The sequence below is a fragment of the Hydra vulgaris genome, chromosome 08 (assembly GCF_038396675.1).
Source record: "Hydra vulgaris chromosome 08, alternate assembly HydraT2T_AEP".
Lineage (NCBI taxonomy): Eukaryota > Metazoa > Cnidaria > Hydrozoa > Anthoathecata > Hydridae > Hydra > Hydra vulgaris.
The window spans coordinates 67,654,633-67,674,028 of NC_088927.1; the positions used below are offsets into that span (position 1 = coordinate 67,654,633).

The following is a 19,396-nucleotide window of genomic DNA, read 5'->3' on the forward strand; positions in this document are numbered from 1 at the left end:
AATTTTATTTATTTTAAGCAAATTATATTTTATAAATTTTATTTATAAAAGCAGCCTAGCATCTCCTACCATAAATAGAAGTTGGAATAAAGCGCCGAAAGGTGACTATACTGGAGAAGAAGGGTTTTTTGCGTACTACGAAATATGCAACATGACACTGACTTTGGGGTGCACTTAGTTTTTAAAATATTTCATCAATAATTTTTGTAGAATTATATAAATATATAAAATATGTTTATCGCAATTAGAGTTACCAAACCAACAGTTTTAGTTACCAGAACATAGTATATATATACATATACCATAACATATACCATACATCCAATACTTTATTATTTTAATAATATACTATTAATAATATTGAGTCATACTTTAAAAATAAATCATTACAAAGTTAAAATATTATATAAATACATGAATATATAAAATTTCTTTATTGACATATAAACTATTTTTAACGTTTTGCTTATTAAAGTCAATAATAACCATCATTAACTATTTTATTGGTCCTTTATTTCTTAATGCATTCGGTTCCTGAAGCTTTTAGTCGGTTCCTAACTAGTGATTATTTTATATAAGTAACTAAATTATTGTTTAAAGTTATTAAGGTTTCAGAGTTATATTTAGTATAAGTTTGGAAACCAATTATAATTTTATTGTATAAGGTTTAACAGTAAATTAATTGTGCACTTTTAAACCATCGGCAAATTTGACTATAAATACTAAATGATCCAATATTTTAACATCAGTTAGTTTATTGCAAAATGCTGAAGGTAAAGTTATTTTAACATTATTTCCTTCATTTTGAGATAACTACATTTTTTTGTTCATATTTTGATTTTTTTTTTAATACTAATGATAATATAATAGTTCGACGATAACAATAAAATTAATAATAATAACAACCTACACTCTTCTCACGTTTAGATGTTTCTAGTTTTTCGATTCCTAATCTTGACTGTTTCAGTAGATGCGTACATAAGGGTGTGTTACTATACCAACTGGTCACAGTATCGACGTGATAAAGCCAAATTTCAACCTGAGGACATTGATCCAAACCTTTGTACCCATATTATTTATTCATTTTCAAAAATCACTTCATGTAAGTCTATTTTTTCATGTAAGTCTTAATTTTCTTTTATGCGCTAATCGATAAACTTTCACAATAACGATACTCAAATCGATAAACTTTCTCATTTTGAAAGCTTATCGATTTGAGTATCGTTATTGTGAAAGTTTATCATTTTATGCTTACCAGTTTTAGGTTATCTGGATGCATATCTTTTAGTAAAAAAAAAATACAATTATTTATGAAAATATAATAAGTAAAACTAAAGAAATATAAACATTATAAATATATATATAATAATTAAATTATTATGTTTTTTGTTTGTTTGTTTTTTAAATAGATAAAAAAATTTCATTCTATTTTATGTCTAAAGACAACAAGCTTGATATAGTTGAATGGAATGATGATCAAATGTTTGCTCGAGTTATTGCTCTAAAGCTCAAAAACCTGAACCTCAAAATATTACTTGCCGTTGGTGGGTGGAATCACGAAAATGGTGGGAGACGACTATTTATAAGTTTATTTAATCATGTTTAACAATTTGACATTTTTTGTTTTTTTGTATTTTCTTTTCAATTATTATTTTTTCTTTTGTTTTTTCTATTAAACTTAATTATAAAAGCCATTATATATATATATATATATATATATATATATATATATATATATATATATATATATATATATATATAAAGCCATTATATATATATATATATGTATATATATACATATATGTATATATATATATATATATATATATATATATATATATATATATATATATATATATATATATATATATATATATATATATATATATATATATATATATATATCTTAGATGCTGTATCAAAATTTTCAACTATGGTGAATAATCAAACAAATAGAAATGCATTTATTAAATCAACAGTTGATTTACTTCGGAAATATAACTTTGATGGACTTGATCTTGACTGGGAATATCCTTCTGGTAGAGGAAACTCGCCCGCAGGCGATAAACAAATGTTAGATTTATTTATTCTAAAAATTAGAACTATATATTAACATGGGCAGATCCAGGAATTTTTTTTAAATTTGGGTTAAGTAACTTTCAGGCAAGTTTTAAAAACATAAACTTTGTAAGTTTATACTTATGTCATATAATGACGCTTTGCTAAAAATTGCGTTGTTGAGAAACAAAATACACTAGAAAGTAGGCGCACTCTCTAAATGTAAGACATATTGGTTTTTCAAAATAGTAGAAGTAACTGGAAGCTACTTAACTTCCAGTATTTTAAAAATAAAAAGAATGTAACTGAAATGCCACAAATTTCTGGATCGGCCCCTTATACACACACACACACACACACACACACACACACACACACACACTCACACACACACACACAGACACACACACACACACACACACACACACGCTTTTTCTTAGCCGTAAAGTATAGGAATATATATATATATATATATATATATATATATATATATATATATATATATATATATATATATATATATATATATATATATATATTGTAACTTAAGGTTTACTATACTTTGTGGAGAACTTGTAAAAGCTTTTGAAGAAAATGCTGTTTCAAGTAATAAACCAAGACTTCTTCTTACGGCTGCTGTTTCTGCATCTTACCCTATTATTGACGCTGGTTATGAAGTTAAAGAGTTAGGCTCTTTATTGAGTTTTATAAATTTGATGGCATACGACTTACATGGATCATGGGACAATATAACTGGACATCACGCAGCCATGTTAGGAGACGGTGGTATAAAAAAAGTGTTTTTCTTTATCTTTTTTCTTCATTGCCCAATTTGCTGTATAACTGTACTATGTTGTTGTTACTTCATTTGAAAAAAAACAATTCCATAACTTTTTTATGTTTTACAATTAAAAAAGGTCATAAAAAGTTTCCTTATTTAAAAAAATTAAATGTTTAATTATATTCAGGAAAATTACCTTACCGCAATGAGTACACGGTACCATATGCTGTTGATTACTGGATCAAACGTGGATTTCCAGCAAATAAAATAGCTCTTGGATTGGCTACATACGGGAGAGCTTTTTTTTTAAATGATATTAATAAAAGCAGCCTAGCATCTCCTACCATAAATAGAAGTTGGAATAAAGCGCCGAAAGGTGACTATACTGGAGAAGAAGGGTTTTTTGCGTACTACGAAATATGCAACATGACACTGAATATTGTACAAGACAATATTGTCGATGCACCGTACGGATATATAAATGACAAATGGATAGGATTTGATAATCAAGCAAGTTTAAGAAAAAAAGTAAACACTCAAATAATCGGTAAGCAAGTATATGTTCGTGTTAATAATTTTGTTATCTTTTATATCTTTTATACAAACAATTTTTAAAATTTAATTATACTTTGTCAACCAAGTAATCAGCACCATTTTTTTAAATTCACTGTTCACATTTAAAAGAAAATTGTTTATGTTATTTTATATAAAAAAAATTTGTTTTCGGAATTATTTAAATATGTTGCTCATGACCAAGCCACACGTCAAATATGATGTATGTTGTTTGGCAAATTTTTGTAATGTTAAAAATTAGTATGAATAAAAAACCTGAACAACGGCGAAATGAGAGCCATAAATAAATCGGAGAATGCAGAAACCACTTTAGTCATAAAAATACGAAAATTCCTTTTTGATGAAAAGAAGCTTAATTTTAAGATGTGTAATTACTGTATTTTAATTTGTATTTACTATTTTGGTACAAGTATTTTACTTTTAAAGCTAAAGGCCTTGCGGGTGCAATGTTTTGGGCGCTTGATCTAGACGATTTTAATGGAAACTTTTGCGGAAATGGTCGTTATCCTTTAATTTCATCAGTTATGCAAGCGTTAGAAAATGTTTAGCGGAATTGAAGTCAAATGTTTATGTTGAAAAGAAAGTTCAGAAGAAACGATAATTATACTTAATTAAAATATTTTGTATTATCGTTTAATTTGTATTATTGTTTATCATTATCGTTGTAAATACATTTATCAAGTTTAAACAGTTTTAATTTCAATTATAAACGCATCTTATACTTAGCAAAAAAATGGTTTAATATATATACACCATGCCAGGGGCGGGTACAGAATTTTTTTAGGATAAGTCCAAAAACAAGTCCCCCTTCCCCCATTTTTAAAGTTTCGACTTTCTTCGGCAGATTGAGTGTATTTTATAAAAATGTTTTAATTTCCTAAAAAACATCCATTAATAATTGCTAAAATGAAAAATCAGTAAAATCAAGAGAACATATATATATATATATATATATATATATATATATATATATATATATATATATATATATATATATATATATATATATATATATATATATATATATATATATATATATATATATATATATATATATACATATACATATAATATATAATCTTATTTTATTTGAAAAAGAATAAAATAAGAAAAACAAAAATAAATAAAATTAAAATAAAGAGAGTGAAGAAAAGAAATAAATAAAAAAAAGCAAAAAACATAAATAAAAAATTAAAACCAAGTCGAACAAATTAACAAAAGAAAAAAACGAGAAAAAAAACGAGAAAAAAAAAAAGAAAGGCAAAAAACCAAAGTTAGAAGAAAATGTTAGAAAAAAGTTAGAATCAAACATTCCAAAAATGGAAAGTAATTAAAAATAATTAAAATAAAATACGATATCAGTTTGCTAGGTATTATGATATGATTTCCTCATTTATTATAAAAACTCTATACTTTTCATAACTAAATGTTTAAATGTGCATGTTCGCCTGCGTGCGCGCGCGCGTGTGTGTGTGTGTGTGAAAAATTTTTATTTGTGGGTGTTATTGAAAAAAAAAATTCTTTTGTTTATTGCTATTTTTTAATGAAATAACTTTTATTGTTTTTATTTTTTACTTTTTGTTTTTATTATGATTATTGAAATTAAAATTAATATATTTATTAAATCATTGTTACTTTTTTTTACAGTAATTGTTTTAGTTACATGGTTGTTACGTTTTGTCAGTACATAACTGTTTGTAACTTTCCTGTCTGCATAATATTTAATTGTTGTTTTAAAGTTGATATTGCTTTATTATTATATAATTTCCTTATTATTCTTATGATTTTTAATTTATCATCATTATAGTTATCATTATTATTTGTATTATTAATACTATTTCATGGTATTTACCTAAGATTAGTTTATAACTATTTGTAAATGACCTCGATTGTAAGATCTTTTATCGAAATATATTAATCGATTGATTGAACAAATTTTACTTAATCATTAAGTTTTTAACTTTTTAATCATTCAGTTTTTAACTTTACTTAACCATTAAGTAAAATCATTATATAGTCAAGTTGTTTATTATAATTGTTATTAAATAGTCAAGTTGTTATTTTGTTCATCTATCTCATTAATTTAAAGAGTCCAAAAACTGTATATAGATGTTCTAGTTGTTTTTTTTCACAAATGATTTATTTTTCAAGAACACCAAGAAACATAAACTAGTTTTTAGCATTGCAGTTATAACTAAAAAAATCAATAAAAATAGCTTCTGCTTGTATTAGTTTTCCTTTCTTATATCTAAAGAATTTTGTTACACTGATAATTTTGTAATACCGACGATTTTGTATTACCGACGATTTTGTTCTACCGACAATTGTAAAACAAGATAAAAATATTTTTATTATTTTTCTAAAGTTTTTATTCACGTAAAGCTGAGCAATTACTCTAAAAACGCTGAGTAAAAGAAATTGCTTTTTTTATTCCCCCGGCCTTCTTTTGCGCATTAGAGCGAACTGGCATAAATGCGAAGCAATTTCAAAAACTGAAATAATTGCGAATCGGCATAAATGTGTCGAAAAAAATTTACAAACATAGGCATAAGTGAAAAACTAGCATAAGTGCGCCGAATAAAATTGCAAATATTGGCATTGATGCGAATTGGCATTACGCACTTATTGAAAGAATTTATAAACTTTGGCATAAGTCCGAAACAGATGCAAAAACTGGAATTAGTGCGAATCGGCATAAATGCGAACTGGCATAAGTTCGCACTAATGCCAAAATTCGCACAAATCAAACCTGAGAACCTGAAAAAATTTTTCTTTTTTATTATTATTTCGGATTGTTTAACTTGAAAAATTGTCTATACTTTAAAAGCATCTTACTCTTTCTCACAATTTTATTTTAATTCCAAATAGCAAAAATTTTAAAGAAAATTTGTGTTACTTGATATCGTCTGCTGTATACACGACATTCAGATTGCAAACTTTAAGTTTGGAAACCTTTGACGATTAGTTTCAAATAATGACCGTTTGGCGTTCATCTCAAAGAAAAATTACTTGATACATATTAACAGCTTTTTTTTTTAAGGTTTCGTTCCAAGTATTTTATAAATGTTTATTATTTTGGAGAAACGTCGATAAATTCAGGTTATTTTTTGGATCGAGGGTCAATACTAGCGATTGGAAAGATTTGGTGTCATTTTTGTTCATAACTTTAAATTTGTAAAGAAACAATATATCGTTTAGTCCCTCTCATATTGTTGCGAGCGAAAACCGACGTTATTTTAAGGCAATACATACTTGGACTAAACTAAAAAAAAAATAACACAAAATGCGTACAAATTCTTTAAAATTGAGTGCGATTAGACGCTATTTTAAAAATAATTTTGAAATTAAAAAAAAAAGTATCTATTTCTAATATCAGGTAAAAATTTTACACGCGTAACGTTTTTGACAACAAACAGCGTCACGTTGACGTGACAAACAAACGACGTCAAAAGTAAATCTTCAAATAAATTATTTCAAATAAAAAAAATGGTGCTACAAAAATAAATAAAAATCATTGAAAAACAATGCATGACGTAATAAGCGTAACTACTATGATATATTATCGACAACGGAAAATTTTTAAAAATTAAACGGTTTATTCAATTTCATAATCAAAACGAAAAAACAAAGTGCAAAAACAGTATTTAATAAAAGCCGAAAATAACCGTTACAGCAATCGTAGTATTGGCATTAAAATATATAGAAAAATATGTTTTAAAAAAAAATATGGTGAAATGATTGCATGGGTGAATTGGAAATATTTAATTCAGTATTTTAAAAATTGCTATTAAGGAAAACTTTCGAGTTTATTATTTAGATATCATATTGGTCATCTCTAGGAAAAAAGTTTGGGCATCTTAACGGCATGTCTAAAAACTATGAAAAGATTTATTGCATTGGAAAGTTGGTGTTGACAAAAGAAAAATTTTCGAAAGCTCTTTGATCTATTTGCTGAATAAAATTTCTATCTACTGGTGTTAAGCGAGTCGCTTCATCCGTAAATTCAGTGTCGAAATTATCATGAGATCGTTTAGATTTCTATATATAAAAAAAGAGCATCAAACTTTTTATAAAACTGATTTCTAGAAAAAAAAAATTTTTTAAATGTAATAACAAAACCAGAAAACTAAAACATTTAACCAAGAAATATAAAAAATATAAATTTAACAGAATGAACTTACAACTTTAGGTTTAAAAGGAGGCTGTACTTCCATCTTGAATAATTTTATCCAATCAATATATTTAAAAAACGCGTGATCACGAATATCTTGTTCTCCAGTGTCACCAGATCCCAGTCTGCGACTCGGATTTTTTGTCAAAAACTATTTAAAAAAAGAATTACAAATTCGAGATTTGCAAATTGTCTCAACTTAAAATTGTTGTCGCACCTGAAAACGTAACATGCTGTTGTGGAATATTTAGGTAAAAATACGTTTCATACTTTTATAAATACAGGCATGTAGCAACCAAAGATGGAAGCAGGTGGGGGGAAGGGGGGAAAGGCAGGTGCATTTGCCCCCCCTCCCCAATAGTTTTTCAAATAAATAATTTTTAAATAAACGGACTATAAAAGACAAAAAAAAAAGAAGGTTTCTAAAACTATTTCGGAGCCCTTTAATCCAACACTGGTCCACCAATATAATTTTTGTTCTTACGGGCCTGAAATAAACACTAAAGTTTTTATTAGTTTAGTACTTTACTTTTAAATATTTGCGATTATTTTTAATATTTTATTGTTAATTATAGAAGGATTAGTATAGAAACTGCCTAAAAATTAAATAGTATTAATTAAAAAAAAAAATTTTGAATAATAAAAAAGGAATAGTTACTAACAAAGCATTCGACTTCAGCTAAAATAAAACTTTATATTAATTCAAAACAATGTTAACAATGTTAACAAATAATAACAAGAAAGTTCCTTCCCAGGTAGAACAAACACAAAAATATAAATATTTTTTATATTGTTCTTATTCTTAAAAGCTCAATACTACTACTTTTTATTATCGAAAAAAAATTTATTTTTATTAAAAACATCTTTTTTTTTATTAAAAAACACAAACTCTTTCAATTAAAAACATTTTCAGTAAAACTTACTCCTTTTATTATAGAAATTGCTTCTTTAGACAGAGATCTTGGAAATGAAACAGTTTGTTCCAGAACAGAATTAAATAACTCGTCTTCATCCTCACCATCAAAAGGAGGCTAAAAATGACAATAGTAAAAAACCTCATAAATTAAAATAACGGGTGATGCGCAAGTTATCGGACAAAATAAAAACGTCAATAACTTATTTATAAATAAAAAAACAAACTACTATTATATATTTTTTTAAATAAAGCATTTATCTTTTAATAAAAATATATTATTTTTTATATGAAAAAACACCACCATCTGCAATTGATCTCAATTTTGCTCTGACGCCTTTCATACGCGACTGTAAAAGATTTAAATCAATTTCTTGTAGTTTTAGTTTAATGCGATCAATAAAAACTTGCTCTGTTGAAGCTTGCCAATCTCCCTCGTAAACCTTCTGTGCCAAATGTCAAAAATTTTTAATTGGTCGTGCTTGAGGCACATTTGGGGGATTGGATTCTTTATCAACGTAATAGACATATTGATCCATCCAATTTAGAGAATCTTTAGAATAATGAGAACTTGCTAAATCTGGCCAAAATAAATAGTTAAAGTCTCCATGATACTTGTGAATAAATGGAAGAAGTCGTTTTACTAAACATTCATTAATATAGATTGATGAATTGCTCGCTACAGCCTTGGAAGTGCAAAACAATGGCTCGGACATACCACGGTCAGATATGGCTATCCACATTAATAATATTTTTGGAAATTTCTCTTTTCCTATAAAACGAACACTTTCTGGGCATGCCTTTTTGTTGTTTGTGTAGTATCCAGAATTTTCAGGCATGTTGTCCCCTGCAAAACAAAAGTATTTTTTGTCATCGATGACTAGAAGCGATTTTGTGTTATAGAGTTGGTTAACTAGTTTCCTGCTTCTTTTCTTTGCCTTTATTTGTTGTTCTATAGTGTATTTTGGAGTTTTTTCACGTTTTCTATATTTAATATTCATTTTTTTTAAATGACGACCAATTGTCGATTGATTTACACCGAATTTAATACCTATTTTTCTCTGACTGACCCCTTTTCGATTGTTGACAAGTCTCGTTAATTCGGCTTTCTTTTCCCTAGTCCAGGATGTCGGACAACCAGGGTGTTTTCTATCAGAAAACGATTGAACAGTTTCAAGTCTTTTTAGGTTTATATTACATATTAGATTTATTTACAAAAAAAATTTTAGTCGCTTTCGAAAAGATTCTCGTTCAGCTGCATTTAACCTCATTTTAAATAATTGTATTTCAAATAATAAAGTTTATATTTTATAGAACGTTTATGCCTATGCATAAAACCACAAAAACTAATTATTATGCTCAAATAATGAAATTAGGATTTGTCCGATAACTTCTGCATCACCCGTTATATAAAATAATTTATTCAACTTAAATAAAAAAAGACAACAAATTATATACTGCTATATACCATGTAGCTGATATGATGAAAACTCTAAATAAATAAATAATAATAAAAAAAAACAACCTGTCCTGCTAACATTTCATAAATCAAAACTCCTAGAGCCCACCAGTCGACAGAAGCATTGTAAGGTTGGTATGCAATAATCTAAAAAAATACTATTTTTAAATTGCTTTTTAAATGTTTAAAAAACTTTCCTCTTATTTTAATGATTCATTAACTTTAATTAAACTTTTTATTGATAATTTTAACTAATCTTATATTTTTATTATTCTTATAAATTTTATAATATTTTAACTTAATTTTATCTTATAACTATAAACTTTTGCCATTATCTCTGTAATTTTTATTCAGTCCATAATATTGCATTGCACATATGCACAAAATATTGGAGAGATAATTTTTATTGCACATTAACACAAAAAAATAAAAAATATCAAAAGCACAATAAAATACCTCTGGCGCAATGTAGTCAGGGGTACCACAAAATGTGCGAGTTGTTTTTGGAGGAAATATGTTTTCTTTGCACATTCCAAAGTCTGCTATTTTAATATGGCCGCTTTGGTCAAGCATTACATTGTCTAATTTTAAATCCCTGTGCAACAATAGAATACAAAAAATTTTTTGTCTCTTAACAGTTAAAAACTTTATTAAACAGTATATTTTTTACAACTTTTTTTTATATAAACCTTAATGAGTTTTCAATTACACTAAAAAAATAATTTTAACTCAATTTAAACTTTTTAACCTCTTTAATCAAAAAGATTTATAAAATTTTACTTTAATATTTCACAAAAAAAAATAATAATGATAACAATAATAATAATATCAAATTGCTTTATAATTTGTGCTAAATAAAGTTAAAATTTTAAGTTTTAAAATTTGCACAACTTTTAGTAGTAAAAAATTAAGAAATAGATGTTTAAATAAAAACTACAAAAATCTCACCGATAAATTATTCCACGTTTGTGCAGAAATAATAACCCCTCAACTATTTCAGCTGCATAAAACCTGTACACAAATATATTTAAAAAATTCTATTACAAAAAAAAATGTAATGTCATTTCATGATCTTACTATTATCTCAATTGTTTCAAAGAATGAAAAGTATTTAAAAAAAAAATGAAGCAGATCACTGAAGCACACCAAATAAATCCTAGAGGCAAATAAATAATTTTTTTTTTAAGAAGTTTTTAACTTAGTTTAAGGTTTTTTTAAAACACTTTTTCCAAAATGTAGGCAAAACCACCACCATTATAGTCATGCATAACAATAGTTTTACAGAAGATATCGACTATTTTACTTACACGTATTTTATATGTATTCAGGTATGATGATTTCCTTATCGAATTTTGAATTTATATCAAACTATCAAACTGGTACTTTCTGAATTCATCTTTTAGAGATCGAGAAACCCTTGGAACTCCTTTCTCAAAAATATAAATACATGAAAAATACACAAATAAACATTTTTTACAGCAACCTATGATTAAAAAAAAAAAAAAACTTTTGCTAAAGGTGATAAGTTTGAGTTCAGAGGTAAACTTCAATTGATTGAACTGAAGAAAAGTTTGAGGTCAGAGGTTTCAATTGACTGAGCTGAAGAAAAGTTCAGATTGTTATGATTCTATATTTTGAATATTTGCTTAATACAATCATCTTTGCTGACCCCTTTGTTTTTTGTTTTCTTTTTAAACTAGTTTAGGTTATTCAAGAAGTTCTAATGGTCATATCAGAAAGCACCGCAGAATAGCATTTAATTAAGAAGTTCATGCCTCCTTTCTTGGCAATGATGTAAAAGCCAGCTTCGGACCACAGACTTTAATCTAAAGCCAGCACTCTAACCACTACTCTAACCATCATGGCTGCACCATGCGGTTGCTTAGTTAAAAATCTAATGCTGATTGTTCAAACACATCTATAAAAATCTGTTATTAATGCTGGCAACAGATCAACTTTAATCACCTTGAATTGTTTCAATGGTATCAACAGCAGACGTCACAGAGCTCAACCTTTATTTTCATAGCTTTTTGATTTATTATTTGTTTTGAAGATTTTGGAATATTTTTTTAGGGAGGTCCATTCATTGTAGAAAAACACAAACTTGTTGTTAGCATTTTGTCTTTTCATAAGTTTAAGCGGAACCTAAAGATGTCTTTCACCTCATTAAATACTTGGTAATAGTTGTGATAGGAATGCATTATAAGTTATATAAAATAAAACAATAAACTTACAACTACAGAAGCAATAACACTCTAGAAAAACTGCAACTAATAACATTATAATAGTGTTATTACTTTTATAACGCACTTATAACTTTTATAATTCATTCTTTGTTCAAACAACATAAGTTATCACATATTTGTTCAAACAACATAAGTTATCACATATTTGTTCAAACAACATAAGTTATCACATATTTTATTTGAAGTAGAAAAGCATCTACAAAAATAGAGTGGGTATTCAAATAATATTTAAAACATATTAAGGAACTTAAACAACTTTATTAAAATGTACTGTATAAAAAGTTTAGCATTATGAAAAACATTACTAATGGTCTGTAAAAACTGTTAATTTTAAAATCAACTAATAAACTTTTGATTGCTTGATTTTAAAATTAACGCGCGTTTTCACAGACTATTAGTAACGTTTTTCATACTGATAAACTTTTTATAAAGTACGTTTTCATTAAGTTGTTCAAGTGTATTTGTAAAAGTTCCTGAAATTTTTAATATTTGAATATCCACTTTATTTTTGTAGCTGCTTATCTACTTTTATTAAAGTTTGGAATTACGTTGTTTGAACAAAGAATGAACTTTAAAAGTTATAAGCGCTTTATAAAAGTAATAACATTATTATAGTATTACTTTTGTAGTCGTAAGTTTTTTATTTTGTTTTGTTTTTTATAACTTTTTCGCTAACAAACTTATAATAATTTGTTCCTTGAAAATTTAGTACATGGCTTTGCATAAACCAAAATTTTAAAAAAATCATTAGTTTCACCCGGGAAAAAATAAAAAAAAAAAACTTTTACACCAGACTACTGATTATCATAGTGGACAACTCAAATGAAATATAACAACTGTTTCAGTCGCCCTGCGGGCAACTGGGAAAATTCTGGAGAGTACACCACTGAAATTCAATTGAAAAACTCTTCAAGTGATTTGATTTTTTTCAACCATTGCTTCAGCATTGTACGAACCAAAGATGCAAACTAATCCCAAATTGTTTAATTTTCTTCACTACAATGCAGATTTATTCCAAAGAAGCGGCGGCGAACAGTTGTATACTCGTAAACACTAGGGTCAACCCTTTTACCATTTTTATACCATTTTACCGGTAAAAATTTTTTTACAAATTTACCGGTAAATTTTGATGGTAAATGGTAAAAATTAAGGAAAAAACGTTTTTCTGCCATATTAATTAAATATTCATATCAAAACAAACAAATTTTGAACTTTTTAATTAATTTTTCCATTACAAATGGCATCTGATGCCACTTGATGCATCTTATGAATTAAAAGAAAGTGTTAGTGTTTACTTTTTTAATTCTTTTTTTATTCAATTTTATTCAATACTATTATTTATTTGGTCAAGTAGTACTTTAGTCAGTCAACTGACACACATAAAATAACTACAGTTTTCATAAAAAAATGTCTGCAGTCTGGAAAAATTATGAAAAAGATTGTTCTGAAAGTGTTTGCAAGATATGTGGGAACAAAACTCAGTTCACAGGATCTACAACAGGAATGTGGTACCATCTTAGTCAAAAACATGGGATAAAAATACCCCAGGACCGGAAAGAAACAAGAAAACCTGCAGCCAAAACAGCCCCCAAAATCTCAACATTTTTTCAGGAGTCAATTGGTGAAGTTCTTTTAAAACTGGCAGCTTTGGACGGATTTAGTTTTAATGCTTTAACCAAAAGCACATTCATTCGGTCAGCAATGACAGAAAAAGGCTACGATTTCCCAAAAAACCACAAACAAGCTATTCAGCTGGTGAAAAATCAACTAAACTCATTGTTGTTGACTGGAGAACGTTTTTCCATCACTCTGGATGAATACACATCCCTGAAAAACCGAAGATTTCTCAACATCAACATTCACCAGAAGAACAAACACTGGAAACTTGGACACACACGTGTTTCCGGATCTTTCCCTGCAGAAAAAGAAGCAGATATTGTCTAAGAGAGAGTGGAAGAATTCGGACTGAACTTGGCTAATTGCATTGTTTGTTCTGTCACTGACGGGGCTTCAATGATGGTCAAGTTTGGGAAAATTGTTCCTACCAAACATCAAACTTACTACACTCACAGGGTTCATCTGGCTGTTCAGGAAGTTTTGTACCAAAAAAATCAGAACAACAATTTGGACGAGGAAAAACAAGATAGCGACAATGACAAGGAGGAAGATTCAGATTCAGACAACAAAGAAAATTCCAGATTCATTGATGACGAAATCAATGAAAGCATTTCTCTCCCAAAGTTCAAAGTTCATTTCCAGTCTGTCATCATCAAAGTTCAAAAGATTGTCAAGTTGTTCAGGAAATCTCCAGTCAAAAATGATGTGCTCCAAGAAGAAGTTAAAAAACACCATGGCAGAGAAGTTGCTTTTATTTTGGACTGTCCAACAAGATGGAACAGCCCCTTGGTAATGATTTAACAGTTTCTAAAAATCAATGAACAAATTGAAGTTATTCTTGCAGACATTTCTCCAAGTCTCATTTGCACAGTGCAAGAGTTGGACATCTTGACCGACATTGATGATGCCCTTGAACGAGTCAAATTGGCAGCTGAAGCTCACGGCAGGAAAAATGTCACCCTGTTGACAGCAGAGGGAATCTTCAAGTTTCTGATCAATAAATTGAATAAGAAAAAATCCAGCCTTTGCATCAGAATGAAAGATGTTGTCTTAAAGTGATTTACAGAGAGGAGACAACTTGGTCAGTCTGTACAAATATTTGTCTAACCCAGACTGCCTTCACGAAATTGAAGAGCATGAAATTTTCAACATGCCTTGTAAGACTGTTCTTCAGAAAACTGCAAAGTCGTTGCTTTCAAGGCTTTTCCCCACAAAGACATTGAAATCCTGGATCAAGTAGAGAGAGACAAAGGATGAAAAGAAGCTGAAGAACAACTTTCTCTACAGGAAGAGTTGGAAAAGGCCATCGAACATTCAGCCAAAAAGCAGAGACATAACTCAAATGATGAGTTTAAGGCCATTTCAAAAGAAATGATGGTTTTTGAAGCCACCAGCAAAAGAACTGCAAATCTTGAGCTGTTATTCAATGCTCTGGAAACTATCCCTCCCACAAGTGTTGAATCGGAGAGAGCATTTTCTGCTGCTGGACTATCTGTCACAAAAATTCGATCCAGAATGAGTGATGACCTACTTGACACTTTGTGATTCCTTAAAGTCCATTTTTTGTTGAAAAATAAATCCTAAAAATTGTGTCTTATTTATAGCTATGTCTAAATTATGCTAAGGAGTCAAAAAAGCATGCTATTTCATAAGAATTTCTATTTTTTTAAATTTACCATTTTTTTACCATTAACCGGTAAATTCCTTTAATTTTACCAATTTACCGGTAACTTTAAAACCCCGTAAAAGCTCAAACCTAGTAAACACTTATACTGAATTTTCTTCCCTTCCCAATTTTTGAAACAATTTCTGAAACCATTTGATTTTTCTTGTTATGAAATCAGTGTTAATAAGCCTCATTACCCAGCTCTCAATTTTTGGAAGTTGATATCCTTCTTTTTTGATTGCATTGCAAATGAACTGATTTCTGGTGATAGCTCTAATGGATATTCCGTCTGTAGCCCTGTCAGAAACTATTTCATTTAAGCTCTTATGTTGAACAAAATCAAGCATTGTTTTAGGTTTCTTTTCTGCTACAACTTGTTCAGCAGGAATATTTTCAGTTTGAGACCAATCAATTCCATGCTTCGATTTTAAGTGAGCCTTTAAGCTTGTGGTAGATCTTCCAGAGCACTTAATGACATAATTGCAGTGATTGCAAACTCCTTCTATATCCTTAGTTACAGGATTTTTTCGTTTTGTTGCAAACTCCCAAACAGATGACAACTCTATTGAATTAAGGTGTACATTATATATACATATATAATAAATATTCTTCATAATAAGAATAATATCTACTTTCTAGCAAAATATTGAAATAATCAAACTCAATTATTTAAGCCAACAATATCAACAACTCAACCTCACTGTTATGTCTTGTATTCTTATTTATAGGAAAGAGAATCAGTATTATGTTTTGTTTAACATTTATTTCTATATTATATTAAACTATTACAAGTAATTGTATTATGTTAAAACTATGTGTAGTTTTTCATATCATTATTCCAAATCTGTTGAATTTAGCGCTACGGCTTTTATTCCATTTGTGCGAGAATTCCTTATGTGGAATGAATCTCTTAAGGAAATAGTTTTGCAATCATTATAGAGTTTTTCATATAATTCTCTAAGGGGAACTGGTTGTGTTGCAATCTTTAATGATTTTTCTAAACGAGTATTAGAAATGATTGTCCATAGGGAATTGGTTTTGTAACAATCGTTGCACTCGCTACACAAAACAAATACTTTTAAGTTTAATTCATAGAGGGCACTTGGTTAAATATTAAAAATCCAGAAATCATTCAAAAATCAAACTGTTCTTTTAAATTTTTTTTATTTTTATTTTTTATTTTTTTTTTTAATTTTCTGTTGGAAAAAAATATTAAGATAAAAATCAAAAACAGGAAAACAGGTAGCAAAAAAACAGCTGTTTCCTGTTTTCCAGTTTTGGCTAAAAAACAGATCAAAATAAATAAATAATGAAGATATATAAAAAAGATATTTAATTAATAATATCTATAAATATACAATACAAATATAGAAGTAAAATTTATAAATAAAGGAACACATAATGTTTGAGAAGAAGATATCAAGCAATTGAATCAACTTTGAATTTTTTTTAATTAAAATACTCACACAGCTTGAGGTTCTTTAAACTTTCCCACTTGTTGAATATGAAACATTAAATCTCCTCCATTGACAAATTCCATAACAAAATATAAGCGATCCTTTATTAAAAATTAAAAAAAGACACTTAACTTTATAAAAATTTATTTTCAGTTCCAAGAAAATTTGTATTATTTAAGCAATTATTTGTATTTTTTAATTATTTAATTATTTGTATTTTTTAATTATTTAATTATTTGTATTTTTTAATTATTTAATTATTTGTATTTTTTAATTACTTAATTATTTGTATTTTTTAATTATTTAATTATTTGTATTTTTTAATTTTTTAATTATTTGTATTTTTTAAATATTTAATTATTTGTATTTTTTAATTATTTAATTATTTGTATTTTTTAAATATTTAATTATTTGTATTATTTTAAGTAATGGTTTATAAAACTAAAATTATTCAACTATGAAAATACTTTCATTGTTTATAAAATAAATTTTGCTTAACATTTTTTAACTCAATTTCAGTTTTTTCTTTATTGCGCTCCTTCTCAGAGTCCTTTCTCAGTCAATACTGCTGTCATTGGTGACTTTAATACTCATCAAACTGATAAGCTGGGCTCTACTACTACTAATCTTGCTGATCCTAAAGCTAAAAATTTTATTTTTCTTAATATCTTCCCCAGATTAACTTTGTGATTCATTTTTCAAACAACCCTAATCATTAACCTTCACTCCTTGATTTGCGTCTCTGACCCTGGCTTGTGCTTAGTTTCTCCTTTGTTCTCCTTTAGGTGGTTCTGATCATGCTACGATTTCAATAAAACATTTATCTTATACTTCTTCCATCTCTAATGATGATTTTATTACCTCTCCCAAGGATAAGGCAGAACTGTTTGCAAAGAACTTTCCCTCTAATTAATTAACGAGTCTGATAAACATACTTTGTCATCTCAAAGAAACAGGTTGATCCACTGTTAAACAGGTTGATCCACTATTAGGCATCTTGCTTTTGTTGCTTAAGTTGTTTCTCACTTAAACAGCTTGTGCTCTAGACAACATTGTGATTGTCTTACAAGAACTCATTTGAACTTCATTATTATATAAACTCAATAAAAAGTCTTAAATTGATTCTTATTTTCCTGACTACTGGAAAATGGCATCTGTGGTTCCAATGTTTCCACTCACCTTCCTTTCGAGTATTTTCTGGGGTACAGAAAGGCTCCAACCTCACTCCTGATTGTTCCCCTGATTTCACTCTCTACCACTTGAAATCTTTCTTTGAAAAATAGTCCATAATTGCATTGTAAATATTTAATTTTCTCTAACTGCTAAGATTGAGCCTCCATTTTGATAAAAAAAAAAAAAATTTAATAAAAAAAATAAATTATTATTAAATGATTGGCAAAACTGATAATCATTTTAAGAACTATTTGCTGAATAGACGTAATAAAATCTGGTTTTGACAAAATTAATTCATTGCAAACATAGCTTATAACTCATAAGCCAATCTTAATGGTTTGTAATGTAAGTTTTGGTTGTATGTCTCATGGTGTAAATCAAGGGCAAGAACTAAAGTTGAAGTGGTGGTAGAAGTGGTGTGACTTAAGTTGAAGTGGTGGTAGAAGTGGTGTGATTTAAGTTGAAATGGTGGTAGAAGTGGTGTGACTTAAGTTGAAGTGGTGGTAGAAGTGGTGTGACTAAAGTTGAAGTGGTGTGAGTTAAAGCAAATATGGTCAAGGAATATTAATAATAACAATAATAATAACGATGATAATGATAAAAGATTTTTATATACAAAGGTAAAGGTACGCAAAGGCAAAGGTAAAGCTAAAAACTTGAAAAGAATAAAAGTTGATTCAAGAAGATTAGTTTTAAACAAATAAAAAAATTTAATTTGACCAAGACTTGGAGAAAACTATGTTTGAAAAACTGTAAATTAAATAAACTTAAAATAAATAAAAGTACAATTATTTAAAAATATTACAATAATGATTTTTTTTTTAAATTATTAATATTTAATTATTTTAAAATATAAAAACTTAATATTAATAAAAAATTAAATAATTCTTTAAAAAAATAACATTCAAAAACAATTCTTACCACTGTTGTAAAACACGAATGAAGAGCAGTCAAAAAAGTGGGTTTTCCTTGTAAAGCTAAAACTCTTTTTTCAGTCAAAACACATTCAAGGTCATCATTTTGGAGAACAACATCTTTCTTTAAAATTTTAATAGCATAAACTTTATCTGAACCTTTCTTTTCAGCTAACATAACCTACAAATAAATTATTTTACATTTAAAAATAAGAATACTTAATAAAATCCATTTTTTATAATCTCGAAAAAATCCTGTGGTTAACAATCCCAAAATTTTTAATTTTTTCACTTTTGATTGAACTAATGCATAGCAAAATACAAAATAATAAAAATACAAATAACAAAATACAAAATAATAAAAATAC

General features: G+C 27.5%; 2 protein-coding genes across 2 annotated transcripts in view; one reads left to right on the plus strand and one right to left on the minus strand.

Moving 5' to 3' along the window:
• The first annotated feature begins 1,915 nt into the window (after positions 1-1,915).
• LOC100214923 (acidic mammalian chitinase) lies at positions 1,916-3,973 on the plus strand. The gene is made up of 4 exons (XM_065802966.1): positions 1,916-2,073; positions 2,609-2,844; positions 3,027-3,386; positions 3,839-3,973. The coding sequence occupies exons 1-4, from the start codon at positions 1,934-1,936 to the stop codon at positions 3,958-3,960; spliced, it is 858 nt and encodes a 285-aa protein (XP_065659038.1). The 5' UTR covers positions 1,916-1,933; the 3' UTR covers positions 3,961-3,973.
• Positions 3,974-7,170: 3,197 nt separating this feature from the next.
• The window catches only part of LOC100199454 (protein kinase C beta type-like), a gene marked incomplete at its 5' end in the record, with an annotated part of 33,932 nt that continues 21,706 nt past the window's right edge, over positions 7,171-19,396 (minus strand). The window contains 8 exon segments of the mRNA NM_001309681.1: positions 7,171-7,450; positions 7,594-7,734; positions 8,507-8,614; positions 10,022-10,102; positions 10,412-10,550; positions 10,904-10,966; positions 16,951-17,042; positions 19,036-19,209. Coding sequence (NP_001296610.1) covers positions 7,301-7,450; positions 7,594-7,734; positions 8,507-8,614; positions 10,022-10,102; positions 10,412-10,550; positions 10,904-10,966; positions 16,951-17,042; positions 19,036-19,209 — 948 coding nt within the window. The 3' untranslated portion in view covers positions 7,171-7,300.